Source organism: Phytophthora parasitica (assembly GCF_000247585.1).
Source record: "Phytophthora parasitica INRA-310 unplaced genomic scaffold supercont2.3, whole genome shotgun sequence".
Classification (NCBI taxonomy): Eukaryota; Oomycota; class Peronosporomycetes; order Peronosporales; family Peronosporaceae; genus Phytophthora; species Phytophthora nicotianae.
In genome coordinates, this window is record NW_008648989.1 from 602,928 (window position 1) to 616,772 (window position 13,845).

The 13,845-nt window shown below is 51.4% G+C and overlaps 7 protein-coding genes across 7 annotated transcripts; 4 read left to right on the plus strand and 3 right to left on the minus strand.

Moving 5' to 3' along the window:
* Positions 1-3,781: 3,781 nt before the first annotated feature.
* Positions 3,782-3,988, plus strand: PPTG_21043 (hypothetical protein; the record flags this gene model as incomplete). Its single annotated transcript, XM_008895495.1, has 1 exon — positions 3,782-3,988. The coding sequence occupies one exon, from the start codon at positions 3,782-3,784 to the stop codon at positions 3,986-3,988; it is 207 nt and encodes a 68-aa protein (XP_008893743.1).
* Positions 3,989-5,913: 1,925 nt separating this feature from the next.
* PPTG_01353 (hypothetical protein) lies at positions 5,914-6,327 on the plus strand (the record flags this gene model as incomplete). The annotated part of the gene is made up of 1 exon (XM_008894603.1): positions 5,914-6,327. The coding sequence occupies one exon, from the start codon at positions 5,914-5,916 to the stop codon at positions 6,325-6,327; it is 414 nt and encodes a 137-aa protein (XP_008892851.1).
* A 534-nt stretch (positions 6,328-6,861) lies between these two features.
* On the plus strand, positions 6,862-6,984 carry PPTG_21044 (hypothetical protein; the record flags this gene model as incomplete). The annotated part of the gene is made up of 1 exon (XM_008895496.1): positions 6,862-6,984. One exon carries the CDS (start codon positions 6,862-6,864, stop codon positions 6,982-6,984), a length of 123 nt encoding a protein of 40 aa, XP_008893744.1.
* Positions 6,985-7,477: 493 nt separating this feature from the next.
* On the minus strand, positions 7,478-8,185 carry PPTG_01354 (hypothetical protein; the record flags this gene model as incomplete). The annotated part of the gene is made up of 1 exon (XM_008894604.1): positions 7,478-8,185. The coding sequence occupies one exon, from the start codon at positions 8,183-8,185 to the stop codon at positions 7,478-7,480; it is 708 nt and encodes a 235-aa protein (XP_008892852.1).
* Positions 8,186-8,383: 198 nt separating this feature from the next.
* PPTG_01355 (hypothetical protein) lies at positions 8,384-8,764 on the minus strand (the record flags this gene model as incomplete). The annotated part of the gene is made up of 1 exon (XM_008894605.1): positions 8,384-8,764. One exon carries the CDS (start codon positions 8,762-8,764, stop codon positions 8,384-8,386), a length of 381 nt encoding a protein of 126 aa, XP_008892853.1.
* Positions 8,765-9,540: 776 nt separating this feature from the next.
* Positions 9,541-10,290, plus strand: PPTG_01356 (6,7-dimethyl-8-ribityllumazine synthase). The gene has a single exon (XM_008894606.1). The coding sequence runs from the start codon at positions 9,572-9,574 to the stop codon at positions 10,217-10,219; it is 648 nt and encodes a 215-aa protein (XP_008892854.1). The 5' UTR covers positions 9,541-9,571; the 3' UTR covers positions 10,220-10,290.
* Positions 10,252-13,785, minus strand: PPTG_01357 (hypothetical protein). Its single transcript, XM_008894607.1, has 2 exons — positions 10,493-13,785; positions 10,252-10,430 (listed from the first exon to the last, which is right to left on the minus strand). The coding sequence occupies exons 1-2, from the start codon at positions 13,537-13,539 to the stop codon at positions 10,319-10,321; spliced, it is 3,159 nt and encodes a 1,052-aa protein (XP_008892855.1). The 5' UTR covers positions 13,540-13,785; the 3' UTR covers positions 10,252-10,318.
* Positions 13,786-13,845: the final 60 nt, after the last annotated feature.

Below are 13,845 nucleotides of genomic sequence, written 5' to 3' on the forward strand. Positions count from 1 at the left end.
CTCTACCGGTGACCATGGCGGCACAGACTACGTTTAGACCTCGTGTTGCAGCGAACCGAGCGCTTCCGAATTATGAACCTCCCGCCAGGCTTGATCGAACCTGTTCTCCACCTATCGTTGCTGTTTAGCAACTTTGTTTGGCTCACGGAAGCCTCAATGGAAATTTATTCGCAAAAATTACGTGGCGGTTACTGTTGACCCTCGCCAGAATCGAGAGCTGCACGCGATATAATCATTCGAGCTTACAAATTCTTCCTCGATGACCGGGCTGGAGACCCCAAGGCTGCTGGACGAACGCAAGAGATCATTAGCAAGTATATCTGGGCTTCTAATACCGCGGTTTTCCGCGCCTAGAGAGAACATCGACCGCAAGAAGCATCCAAAACGTTGTCGGTGAGGGATATTTCGCGGGTATAACGTTACATATCAGTACCTTCTAAACTAATAATGAAAACGTAGAAACCGGACGTTGTAGATCGCAGGAGAAGGCCACAGGGCTACGAAGATGTAGCACCAGCCATCCACGCGTATATTGATAAATGCAGTAAAACCGTGATCCTATTACCAGCAGCACTGGCTGCTGAAGAAGTTGCCCAGCAAACGCAGATAATAATCTCTGTTTGAGGTAGAGAAGAGTAGGGACATGATTAAAAAAAATGGACGAATGCGTGCAAGCACATACAAAAAGTCGAAGACGAGTATTTCCAGGCACTAGAGGATGGCAGTATTGAATCTGCCGGCGTCCAAGCCGTAGAAGTCGACCAGATCGTAGAAGAAGCGGCGATGAGAGCTTTTAAAAATTAATACAGGTGATCATTTGAGGATTTGTGGAGCTTCAGTTGTCGAAGTGAAGCCACTCGGACATGAATGTGTAAAAAAGGGTCGATAAGCCTAACCACCATATGTTTTGACGTATGTTTCGATTATCGAGAAAATTAAATACTTGTATTGCGTCAGATCATGAGCTACCCTTACTAGAGCTCTTTCTTCGATATTTCGAGCCATTGAGAGCATTTTTTCAAAGAGGGAAATCACGTATGAGGAGTCGGAATTCGGCAAATCTGACCGCAAATTTAGACTCTACGTCGAAAATTACCTTTTATATATAATTATCTTATACGGAAAGTTATCATATTCTAGGGGTAAAATATCCTGGAAGCTCGGGTTTAACTATTATGACTAGTACATTACACTCTGCATATCGTGAACACTGTCATCTCCACGATTACGCCTGTTGTGATGCCACGCGGCGTCCCAGTCCCATCGAGTTTGTGTTTGTGGGTAACCGGAAACCACGCTCAACATGTGAAACTTGCGCCCAAGCCAAGATCACAAGACGAGCAGCGCCGAAAACGAGCACCAGACCAGGCACGATCAACGCGACCATATGCCATGGAGACCTGACTGGCAAATTCCAGAAGAGCGTCCACGGCAACGTGTACTTTTTCGCGCTCAAATGGAGAGGATTCACGCACGTCTACTTCCTCAAACACAAGGATGAGGCGAAACTGAAGTTCCGAGAGTACGTACTGATGATTCGGGCTCGCTTCGGCAATGAAGCACAGCTACTCGTGTTCCAATCCGACGGAGGCGGAGAATTCTACGGTGATGAATTCGACACCGTCTGCGGTGAGTTTGGTGTATCCCGAGAACAATCCGAACCGCATACCCACTACCAAAACGGAGTGGCGGAACGAACGAACAGGACACTAGCAGATCTCGCCCGGGCAATGCTGCTACACGCTGAACTCGGGAATAAGCAATCAGAGCGGCTGTGTACGTGCGGAACCGTGTTCCGACACGCACAGACCGATCCAAGACTCCGTACGAGAAGTTCTACGGGCACAAACCCGACCTATCCGAGCTCCGTGAGTTTGAACAGCGAGTCGTGGTTAAATTTACCCCGGAGCACCAGTCCACACTGTTCAGATTCAGGCCCAAAGGCCAGACCGGGATATTTGTCGGACATGATGAGATCAGGAAAGGGTACTTCGTGTACGTCAAGCATGGTGGCAACCGTGCTGTCCACTCATGTGACGTGATCTTCCTCTCCACTACCGGACCCGACACGACTGAAAGTCACCCCCACCCTCCCGAACCGGACGAACCGACGATCTGCCATGCTCAGCACGAGACGAACCCAAGAACTAGTGAACGAGTAAGGACTGCCGTCAGCAAGTCCACCGTCGATGCGATCAATGGAGTTGCTGATCTCTGCGATGAGATGTCCGGTCCATATGATTTCGTCGACGGCGGTTGAGGCGGCCACGTACTCGGCAGTCGTGGCGGACTTGGTCACCACCGTTTGCTTCTTGCAAAGCCAGTTTACGGGGTTGCCGTGAACTAGGACGACTACTCCTGATCTTGAGCGTCGGCCTGCCTTGCCGTTGGCCCAGTCAGCGTCGGAGTACCCGCAGACCTGCGGCGATGTCGTCGAGCGCGAGTACGTGATCCCCATTGACAGTGTGGAGCTAACGTAGCGGAGGATCAGTTTTACAGCGTGCCAGTGGGTCTTCGTGGGGTTCTCACAGTAAAGTACTTGTCTTAATTAAGTAAGAAATGGCCTGTCCGTTTTGAATCAATGCCCGTGGGGTACCAGCAGTTTCTAATTGTCTATGTAGCTACATCACCGCAATCTTCCGACAACCACTTCATAGCAGATAAATATCACGCGTGTAGGGAACATCGCTGTGGAACACGTTAAGGCAGCGACTTGGGCTACGGGGAAGCTGATGTCTGGGTGCGTGACTCGGCTGAGGTAGAGTAGAGCACCTACTGCCTGTCGGTACGGCACATCACCGTCCATCTCGCCTCCGGGGTTGGCAGCGTAGAGTATCGTTTTCTGGTGCATCGGCGTGTGGGCATCTCGGCAGCTGTCGATTGCGAATCTTCGGACAATTTCTCCAGCGAGTTGTTCTTGGTCAATTCGTGTTGTTCCTTCCTTGAGGTTTCGTTGGATTCGCATTCCGAGGAACCACGACACCTCGCCCTAATCTTTAATCCCGTACTTGGTCTGAAGTGAATTCATGAGCAGGTCCTTGTCGGCGTCGTTCTCATGACCTATAAGAATGTCATCGACATACACAAGTACAATGAGTGTTAGATGTGGGTGGATGTATACGCACTTGTCGGCCTTTGTAGATTCCAAGCCGAAGTCGAGGAGAAACCCGTGCAACTCCGAAAGCAAATCTCGTCCAGCTTGTTTCAGGCCGTAGAGGGTTTTGAAGAGCTTCCACACCTTGCCTGGGCCGCCCTCTTCAAAGCCTCGGGGCTGTCGGACATAGATAGCCTCTTGGAGTCGCGCCTTCACGAAGGCGGTTGGGACGTCACCTTGGGTGATCTTCAGACTGCGCTGTGTTGCAAGTGCTAGGAAGATGCGAATCGAGGCGAGTCGAGCTACCGGGGAGAACGTCTCAAGGTAATGAATCGAGTGGATTTCCATGAAGCCTTGGGCGCACACTCGCGCTTTGAGTCGGTCCACCCGTCCGTTGCTATCTCGTTTGATCTTCAGTTTCGTCGTGGTGCCAATGATCTTGACTCCAGGTGGTCGGTCGACCACCTCAAAGGTTCCGTTAGCCCGTAGGGCATCAATCTCGTCTTCAATCGCCTTCTTCCATAGTGGCCACTCGGGTAGTTGCCGTGCTTCAGCAACGGTGAGTGGTTCGTGCGCTATTTCAGCCATGGTGATGACCGCAGTACCAACGCGTTTGCTAGACAGGCGTTCAGATCTGCGCCGGCTGGTTAGATTCGGATCTCCGTCGACAACTCGCCAATCCCGCTCATGATCGATAGCAAGTCCACGATAGAGCGCCTCACAAACGGAAAGTGCTCCGAAGCTCAGAAAACTATCGACTGTATGTTCTTCTCCATCAAGGACGCGATCCAAGACAAGACCATCGTGCCAATGTACTGCCCAACGACGAAGATGCTGGCTGACTGCTTAACGAAGGCGCTCGGCAAGATCCGCCTTGCAGAAAACCGTTCGTAGCTCCTCTTGAGCTCCACTTGACATGTCCACTGGTTTCTGAAATCGAGGGGAGGTGTTGGTACTCGCGCCATCTTGCTCATCCCCGAAGGGACCTCAGGGCAGCTGACTCAGCTCTCCCTATACCTCGACCAGATTAGCCACAGCTAACTCAATCAATTCATTCCTGCTTTTTCCTCCTGGACCAACAAAGACCACACCGAAAGCAACCACACTTTTTGATCACCAACATAAGTCGGAACAGCATGATGAATGCAAGCGTCTGGTAGAGAAAGTCTTTCCAGTAATGGTGCGCGGCATCGAGTGGAAAAGAGAGGTCGACCTTAATCAAAGAGACGGAGACAGTTACGACCTACTAGTCCTTTTGTTTTTTGAATGTGTAGTACGTGGAATCGCGCTACCAAAGTCCCCCCTCAAATATATTTCTACGCTACTTCAGGTTGAGAATTCTTTTGAAGTCTTTGCGTGTTTAAGCTGGAAAAAACGAGATAGCTTTGTTTGAATTGTTTAATACATATAATACACATAGAGTTGCTACCTTGTACCCATTCAATTGTGCAGCGTCTTGTCAGTAGACAGAATTAGACATTAGCGGTAAGGATGCTGATCTTGTACTTCTGGCTCATCCGAGTATCCCGTCTTGCTCAAATTACACGACCAAAGATATCATTTCAGGCGAAATTCATGCGTACTTTTCGCGCAACATTCCATACAACAACAGGCGGACTTAACGGAAAGAGCAACGACACATGTATTATTTGTATAGTTTATTAACCAACCACAGGTATACAGCCATCAATATACTGTAGGACTGTAAATTTGTATGGACCCTTCATGACTATATTACTGTTACTGGATATAAATAGACGGTCTATTCTTTCCCGGAAAATGAACCATCAATCCGATCACCCTTTACTCTAAAATAGTAATATTGTGCCTTTTACTTGTTTTGGCATTTTGGCGGGTAGAGTGTTAATTCGGGCAAAATTAGATCCATAAAAAGCTATCCGGCCATATTTAATGATAATTAAGCATAAGATTGCAAACTCTTCCCCTACACCGTTGACCAGCGTGATAGATTCAATCGGTGGAGACACGCCAGTAAACCGCCAAACACCTTCATATCCCTCTTACTCGGGCTTGATTAGTCTTAGAGCATGCTCACCACCCCCGCCCTCAAACCGGCGGAGATGAGGCAACCCATAATTAACATGAAATTAGCTGACCGTAGGGCATTATTAAGGCTGAGAAGGGAATAGAATTGAGCCAGAATTATTGCTGCAGAATATTATAACTGAAAGGCATAATAAATTTCAGAGAAGTAGGACTTCGTCGAACGTGTGCGATTTTTATAGGGTTAGGTTGTTTTGGATTGTAGATTGTGGTATACAGTAGCGTACACTAAACTGGACGAAGGGAGGTCTCGAAGTGGATACATTTCGCACCAGTGCAATCCGCTACTTGCGTGCAAAGGAAAATAAAAGCAATTCATTATCAAATCATCCCCGAAACGCTCTACTACACCAGTGCGACGACCTGGAATCGCATGTGCGACGGCTGCATTAAATAAATTACGCTTTTGGATGAAATTTATTAATACGTTTGCTTATTTATTGTTTTTTGTTTAGAGAATGAATATTTCAGAGCTTCTAAACGAGGAAACTGATGCCCAACGCACTTGCAACGTATGCCACTACGTGTTCTCTCGCTCGTGCCATTTACAACGCCACCAGCAAGGATCATGTAGAGGAACATCCACTGGGTCCAGGCAACTATGCCCAGTGTGTTGGCAGTGGGTCCGCGGGAATCGCCACCACCTCACGCGTCATCAGCGATCTTCGCGTTGCCGGACGCATGCCGATCGAATCGAGCATCGAAATCAGATGGATCAGGCGCACCGGGGGAGAGATGCGGCATGGCATCGCAACATGCGCAACGGTCGTGAGCGTGATGGATTGGTTGAAGATCCAGAACAGACCGAAGAGCCAGGACAAGTTGAAGAGACAGGACAGGGTGATGAGACAGGATATGGTGGTGAACCAGGACATGTCGAAGATCCAGAACAGTTGGGTCAGGGTGATAAGCCAGGACAAGTTGAAGAGCCAGAACTGTTGGAGCGACTGCTACAAGTCAGTGATGACGATGCACCTGCACATGCTCTGGTCGACAGCGAAATCATTCGCGACCGTGATCAGGGTCCATGGGAGTTTCTCGTGGAGTACGTGATTTTCAATGGGACGATTTGGACTTGGGAGGCCAGAATGATGTTGAAGAAGCGCCCGTTGTCGAAACTGCTGTTGAGGACACGTCGAGAAACGATGCAGCAGACGACAAGCCCATGACGAATCGACACCCACGAGAGCGTGACTGAATGTCGTCTTTGTCTATGCCCATTTGATGACGAAGATACCGACATACGGGTATGCGGAAGTGACCGCTGTAGACAGCCGTACCACCGAGCGTGCATAATCCAGAGCATGGAGCACGACCCAAGATGCGGAAACTGCCGGACGCTTGTCGAGCTCGATGTTGAAGACGGAGAGGCGATCATCGTTAAGCACGTTTCACCTCCCCCGAAGTGCCGCGTCTGCGGTGATGCAATCACCGGTATTGTTTTGGAAGGCCCTCAGTGTGATCACCAGTTTGATTATCGTTGTCTCGTGGACTACTATGCACAGTTCTAAGGCTTGACAGCCTTGGGCGAACTCAAGTGCCCTGCATGCGAGTTTCCATTTCCCGTTGATGATTTCTACGACAGTGAAAGTGGAGACAATAGAGGAGACGATGTGATCGTCGACAATGCGTTCGAGAACGAAGGGGATGAGTAATATCTTGAGGAAACCGGCCCAGATCACAACGCGGAAGAAGTGGTGGTCATGATCAGCGATGATGAGTACCACGAGATCGATTTCAACAGCGAGGAGGATGGCTCGGACGACGACTATACTCCAGGTGAAGAATGGGCAGTGTCGAAGCGAAAACCAGGAAAAGGTGCATAAACGAAAAATATACATGTTTTGGATAAAATTGATTGTAGCTTTAATTTGTGTATCGTCACGTAAATATTGAGTATACGGAGGATAAACAGAGACATGACACATAGTACAATTGGGGTCGACACAAAGTACAATTGGGGTGGATTGCGGTATAGAGTACACATTGGTGACGACTTATAGTACATTTGGGGTCGACTTAACTTACAGTTTGAGTACAATTAGGACAGACGTAGAGTACGGTTGGGGCCGACAAGAGTACAATTCGGAACGATAGTACAGTTGGGAACAACATTAAGTACAGTTGGAGATACAGTTGGGAACGACATTCAGTACATTTGGGGACGACGTACAGTACACTTGGGGGTGACAGGGAGTACACTTAGGGACGACCTACAGTACAGTTGGGGACGACAAATACATATGACGTATCCAAATTACTTACGCTTCTGAGCTCGGATCGCCGCGAGGATTTTGTTAACTGTCATATCGCCTGATATCAGACAGCTAAACTCGGTTTCAAAGCGATCCATATCCCCATCAACCTTGCCTGAACAAACTCAGCGATGATCTTCATCCTGGACAAGCGCGAGCGGTGTATTTTGCGCTCATGGGGGAGCATATTCACACCGGCTCGATACTGATGGCGCTCAGGATTTGATGTCCAGTATTGGGTCACGTAGTCTCGCCATGATTTTGCGTCAGGGAGCTCAGACACCAACTGCGCCGTGTCGATCGCGGTGCTGGTTCCACCAGGGTTACGTCCTTCCTCGTTCACAGATACTTGGGCCAAGAGTCCGTTTCCGTTAATGTCTTTGACCATATCCCGAAGTCCAGTCAGTACGGCTTCCTTGATGTCGTTGACGACTGATGTGGAGAAGTCCGACGAGCCTCTAGGCGACGATAAAGCACGATAACAGTCGAATCCCGCTTCTTCATACTGAGTGCTTTCGTATTCCATGCCTAACACACTTTCCCGCACTGTTGTCGAAGGCATCACAACGTCTGGTGCCAGCGAGTCTCCAAGCTGGTTTTCTTCCCGGTCCATCACATCGTCCAACAGGTAGTGTACAACGGTTTCCGACTTCTCGCTCTGAGACCCACAGCCCACCACTTGACGAGTTTCAGGGACCACCTCCGTTTTTCGGGAGCAAACATAAATCTGTATTGCGCCCCTCCTCTCCGAAAGCAATGTGATGTAAACCATATCTCGTCTCCCAGCACGTTTCTGCTTATCCCTGCTGCTTCGGCGACTATGTTGAGCACCTGAGTAAAATTGTTGTCCGCCATATGAGCCCCCCGCTTTATTCCAACCTTACGGAAGGAACCTGCCGTTGCAGTTGCTTTCCAGTCCGCGTTTTCGCTTTCCTGATCCTCGCGGGATTTTTGTCAGGCCCGGGAATGCCTAGTCACTATCACGCCAATTGTGGTGTAGAGAAACAGGCGCGTGGTCGAACCAACGGTTAACGAACGTCACGGCGTGGGCAGCTTCCTCTTCTTTCGGTAGCCGGTGAAGCGAATACGTCCGACTTGCCAGAGGGTCGTGATCTGTCTTCCTGTCGCGTATCGTAAAACAGCCAAATCTGATCAGAGTGCCATCCTTACGCGACTTGCGTTGAAGCCCCAATTGAATGTCGCCCTTCTTCATCAGGAGTATTTCGTTGATTCGACACATTCCATAAAAGCACAGTGAGCACACAGCGGAAAGCCACAAGCGCATCGTCTTGTTGAACATGATGTCATCTTGCAAAAACGCTATCAGTTTGGACAGCATCGATAACGACATCGGGGAAGCCCGCTTGGGAGTCCTCTCACGCCTTTTTGCTTTACTTAGGCCTGCCAAAATCTGTGTGATGGCGGCCGACCGTGCAGGATTGCCACGAGGAACGACTTGTCCATCTGCCGTCGTTTCTACAACCCAGCGATCGTGAGGGTGCCCGCCGACAAGCATTTCTGGTCTGGTGTAGTGCCATGAAAGAGCGGCTCGAAGCTTTTCCGCAGGCCACTGGCTGGATTTTGTCGTGGCAAGGCGATTGATATATGCGGCAATGACGCCTGGAAGCTCAACGAAGCGCTGCTGGATGGGATTGCGATATCCTTCTTGTTTGCAGAACTCAACAAAGCGGCGCAAACTTCCAGTTTAATCGAACCTTGTGCGGGCTTCAAGGCGCTGGTCAGCAAATTTTGCAGCAGCGAGAGCTTCATTGTACAGACGACTTGTAGCCGGAAGGTCCATTCCTGCGAGCTAAGCCCTGTGTCCTGAGAAAAGGAATATGAGTAGTGAAATGAGGATTGTTGGCTGTCTATCGATGTCGCTGTCGACCCCATTTGTACTGTCGTCCCCAACTATACTTTCGTTCCCAAGTGTACTTTTGGCATGCGCAATGTGAGTCGTTTCACGGGAATGATGACTTTTGTGTCTCAACGTAGAATTAACAACACATGACCACTATTTGCAAAAATATATTTTTAGCCAATCAGATTGTGTCGCACGGTCATTTATTTTGCTCGCACCTGTGGGAGAAGTAAAATTCGCGACAGTGGTGTGGTGAACATAATTCTAAACCCCTCATCTTTTCCAGAAACGAAAACGATGCCAGGAGCCATCAAGCAGAATGCGCTGAACGCGCTCAGCAGCCGCAAGACGGACGGCAAGGGCTTGCGCGTGGCCATCGTGCACGCCAAGTGGAATGCCGAGGTGGTGAACTCACTGGTATCGGCCGCCAAGACGGAGCTGCTGCGTGCTGGCGTGGCCGAGAGCGACATTGTGGTCGCTGATGTGTCGGGTGCCTACGAACTTCCGTACGCCGCCAGCCGTATCATCGCGTCACAGAAGCTGGATGCCGTCATCTGCGTTGGAACGCTCATCAAGGGGGGCACGATGCACTTTGAGTACATCTGCGAGGCCGTTTCGCAGGGCATTATGCGTGTGCAGTTGGACACGGGCGTGCCTGTGCTCTTCGGCGTGCTCACGGTGCTCAACGAGCAGCAGGCCAAGGACCGCGCCGGCCTGTCGGACAAGGGCCACAATCACGGCACCGAGTGGGCGCAGACCGCCATCGAGATGGCTCGTCTTCGCGAGGCGACGCTCAAGGGCGGCTGTCCCATGCGTCCGCATGAGCACTTGCCCTACCACAGCCTGACCAACTGCCCGTTCTTCACGGTCTCCACGTGGCTGCACATCGCCACTCTCGGCGCGCTCGGCTTCGTCGCCGCCACGGTCGCTAAGAAGCTCGCCTAGACTCAGAGAATCGATCAACCTCAAAGCTATCAGGCCTGAGTAACAAACATGCTCCTTCTTTTGATGCAATATTCCGGTGGTCCAGACGTTGTTTACCTATTAAAACCCGAGTTGAACCTTGCTGATAGGGGCCGCTACACGCACTCCAGATCCAGTACTGCCATTGCTCCGATACGAGCCATTGCTGCCGGCACTGCGCACCGACCGATCGCTAAGCAAATATTTGTGTTAGTCGCAAATATCGACCTGCACCTGCAATATTTACAATCAAACCTTTTGTCACTGCGTGCGGACATGGGGCGAGGCAGACCGGCGCCGTCCGCTCTTGCTGCGGCTGTTCGTCCAGGCGGCACGGCTGGAATGTGCATGCCCACCTCATGCACAGCCATCTGCAATGGGTCTCCGATCTCGGGGAACTCGTTGGCCAGTTGGCCCAACGTGTACAGCAAGCTCGCACTGATCTCCTTGAGTTCCAGCGCCTCCAGCATCACCTGCTCCTTTGTACGCCAAGTACCGTCGTCATCGAATCCCCCGGCACTCACAGCGAACTGCTTGTGTTCTCGCATCTGACGCTCGAGTTTCTTGACCACTTTCCCCCACTTGGCTCGCTCGGTCTGCACCTCACGGTCCACTTGTGCCAACGCACCTTCAAGTTGCGTCGCATTGGCTCGAGCGAAGTCGCGCTGAGTCTCTACCTCACGAAGTCGCTGAGTCTCGCTCGTCACGTCCAGCTCAACTCTCGCCAGCTCTTTCTTCTTCTTAAAGAACGTGTCTTCCGCCATCTTGGCTTGTGTCTCCAGAGCAGCAAGACGTTGTGCATCGTCGCCAGCGAGATCAGCACGATGGAAGCTCTTACGGTACGCCGAGTTGCGCTCTTCCAGATGAGCCAGCGTCTTCTTCAGCGCACGAACATCCTTCTCGGCTATACGGATCTTGTCGTCCAGTTCGTCTCCTTCACGTTGGAGCTCCTCGCGACGTTGAGCTGCTCGAATGACAAAGTAAGCCTGGCTTCTCTCCTTACCCGCCTCTCCTGCATCATCGCCATCGTCTGCATACGCTCCCATCTTGCAGAGCGTCTCGAATTTGGCCTGCAGTTTACGTACGCGACTCTCTCTATCAGCCAGTTCTACAGACACGCGGTGACGTTCGTCTTCAAAAGCTTTGTTTGCAGCTCGCTGGAGCTCCTGATGAGCAGCAATCTCACGCTTGCGTTCCTCCATACTTTTCTTCAATTGGAAGTCACGGTTCTCGAGAGACAAGACCTCATCAGCACGAGCGTGAAGCAGGTCGCGGAGACGACGCACTTCGAGCGCTTGGAGATCGTGCTGGATCAGCAGTTCTTCCTTGTTCTTGAGTGCTGCCTTGAGTGCATGTGCGCAGCTCTCGTTGCGCAGCTCATGCTCGGCGATCTGAGCGTCCACCTCCCGTTGTTGAGCTATCAAGGCCTTACGAGATCGTTCCTGGGCACGTCGCTCGTCTTCAAGCTTCTTACACTGCGCTGTAAGCATGACTTGCTCGGCCTGGACACGGTCTAATTCCATCTGCAGCACCTGGATCTGAGCCTGTAGCGCCTTCGTCTCATCGGCACTTCGTTCTCCACTAGCTCGAGCCACTTTGCGCTCCATTTGCTGGATCTGGAACTCGCCATTGTACACAAGCTCCTGTTGACGCAAGGCTTGAGCATCCAGTGAGCGCAGCTTAGCGCGCAGGTTTTGCGCTGCGGACTTCGCCCCTGACAGCTCAGCTACCAGATTCGCTTCTTGCTGTCGTAGGGCGAACAATTGCTGACTCTTGCGGAACATTTGCTCCTTTTGAGCGGCGATCTCCTTGTCCAGACGCTTCACTTCGTTCTCCATAGCGGCCAGATCCGCTTCAGCCTGCTTGGCCAGTGCTTCAGCGTCCAGAGTTGTGTCTCGGCAACGCTCCAGCGCTTTTCTGGTGCCTTTGAACCGCGCTCTGGCTACCTCAAGCTCTTGCTTCATCGCCTCCAACCGGTCATCACGGTTCGAATTGTTCGAGCGTTGCTGGTTCAGCGCAGCCACAGCACTGGAAAGCTCACTCTTCAGTAGCTCCACCTGATCGCGGAAGGCTTGTAAGCGAGCCCCTGTCTCCTGTAACTCTTGCTGTGCCTTGGACTGCGTACGTTCCTTGCCTGCCAGTTGAGCCTGCGCTTCGTTATTTGCTGCTTCTTGCTGCTGCAGACGACGTTTCTGCTCTCCAAGCAGCTCCTGCTTACTCTGCAGACCTCGTTGTGCCAGGGCGAACTGTTCGCTTGCCTGTGTGATCTCTTCGTCACGAGCTCGCATCGCCTCTAGTGTTGATTGCCACTGTGCCACCAGCTTCGCGCGCTCTGCGTGAAGAGAGCGGAACTCCTCCGCCGTCTTGTCTAACTCGATTTGTTTGGCTTGTGTCTCGGTAGCTTCATCGTCCACTTCACGCTTGGCTCGAGTCAATTGCTGAGTCAGTTTCTCCAACGCCAACGTCAGTTCCTTGATACGGGCCTCGTCGGCCCGTCGGTATCGCTCTAATGCCATGGCATCCTCTTCTTTCTGTCGCGCTGCCACTGCCCACTGCTCCATTTCGTCCTGATTCCAGTTCATCTGCAGCTTAAAGGCGTCCATCGCTTCATTCCCCTTGAATAATGAGCCTTGTAAACCTGCAAGTTTACGTTCTAGTTCAGCTGCCTCTGCGTCCAGCACTTTGGCTTCTTGAGCCACTCGGCCAATTTCACGCTCTGCTAGTTGCCTCATGTGTTCCTCGCTTTCAACTTCTTTGAGTTTAGCACCGTGTAAAGCTTGAGTATGCAACAGTTCTTGTTGCACGTTTTTCAGATGTTCCGTCATGATCTCCACGCGCGATCGAGTCTCTGCGAGTTCTCGTTTGGCAGCCTCATAACGCGCCTCCTTGATGCGGATCTGCGCATGCAGCTCGCGGTTCTTCTCGTCTGCAAACAACGGGAGATCGTCGATACCTGTGGGGAGCGTCCGGACCGTCACGTCCCTCTTGTCGCTGACTTCGCTGTTGTTGTCAGCTTCGTCCTCATCCTCTTCATCGAGACTCTGACTGCGCTGACGTCCATCAGCGCGCTTCCAGCTGTAATGACCCGGTTCGGAGTCGACGCTCTGCGGTCCATCGTCTTTGTCCACATCGTTTTGCTGTGTATTCTCCTCCTCCCAGTTGTTATCACCGCCAGTGTCTATCACGGGCGACTTCAGGTCTACGTCGCCCGCAGCTCCGGCGTCCTCGGCATCGAAATCGATTGGCGCCTCACCGACGGCGGCTTCACTCGCGTCGTCATTACTAGCGTAGCTTCCAGGCATTCGTTCCTTGAGACTTTAGTTAGGATATGCAGCTTCTGGATCGTTTCGTCTCCATCACAAAACCCACCAAAACTAAATGCAGCGGCATCCGTTACGAGGCGAAGGATGCCAAGTGCTGCATCTCCGGATGATGGCCATTCGCTTGCGTTTCAATCACGAATGGATGTAGCGCCGTTGCCTCGTACGTGGCAGAACTCGAGTCTCATCATCGAACCTGCTCTGTCGCTTTGCTGGGTGGTGGAGCTGGGATCAAAATGCAAATGGCCCGGCCTAGTGTCACTTTAGTTGAAGTTATCCTCAAACGTA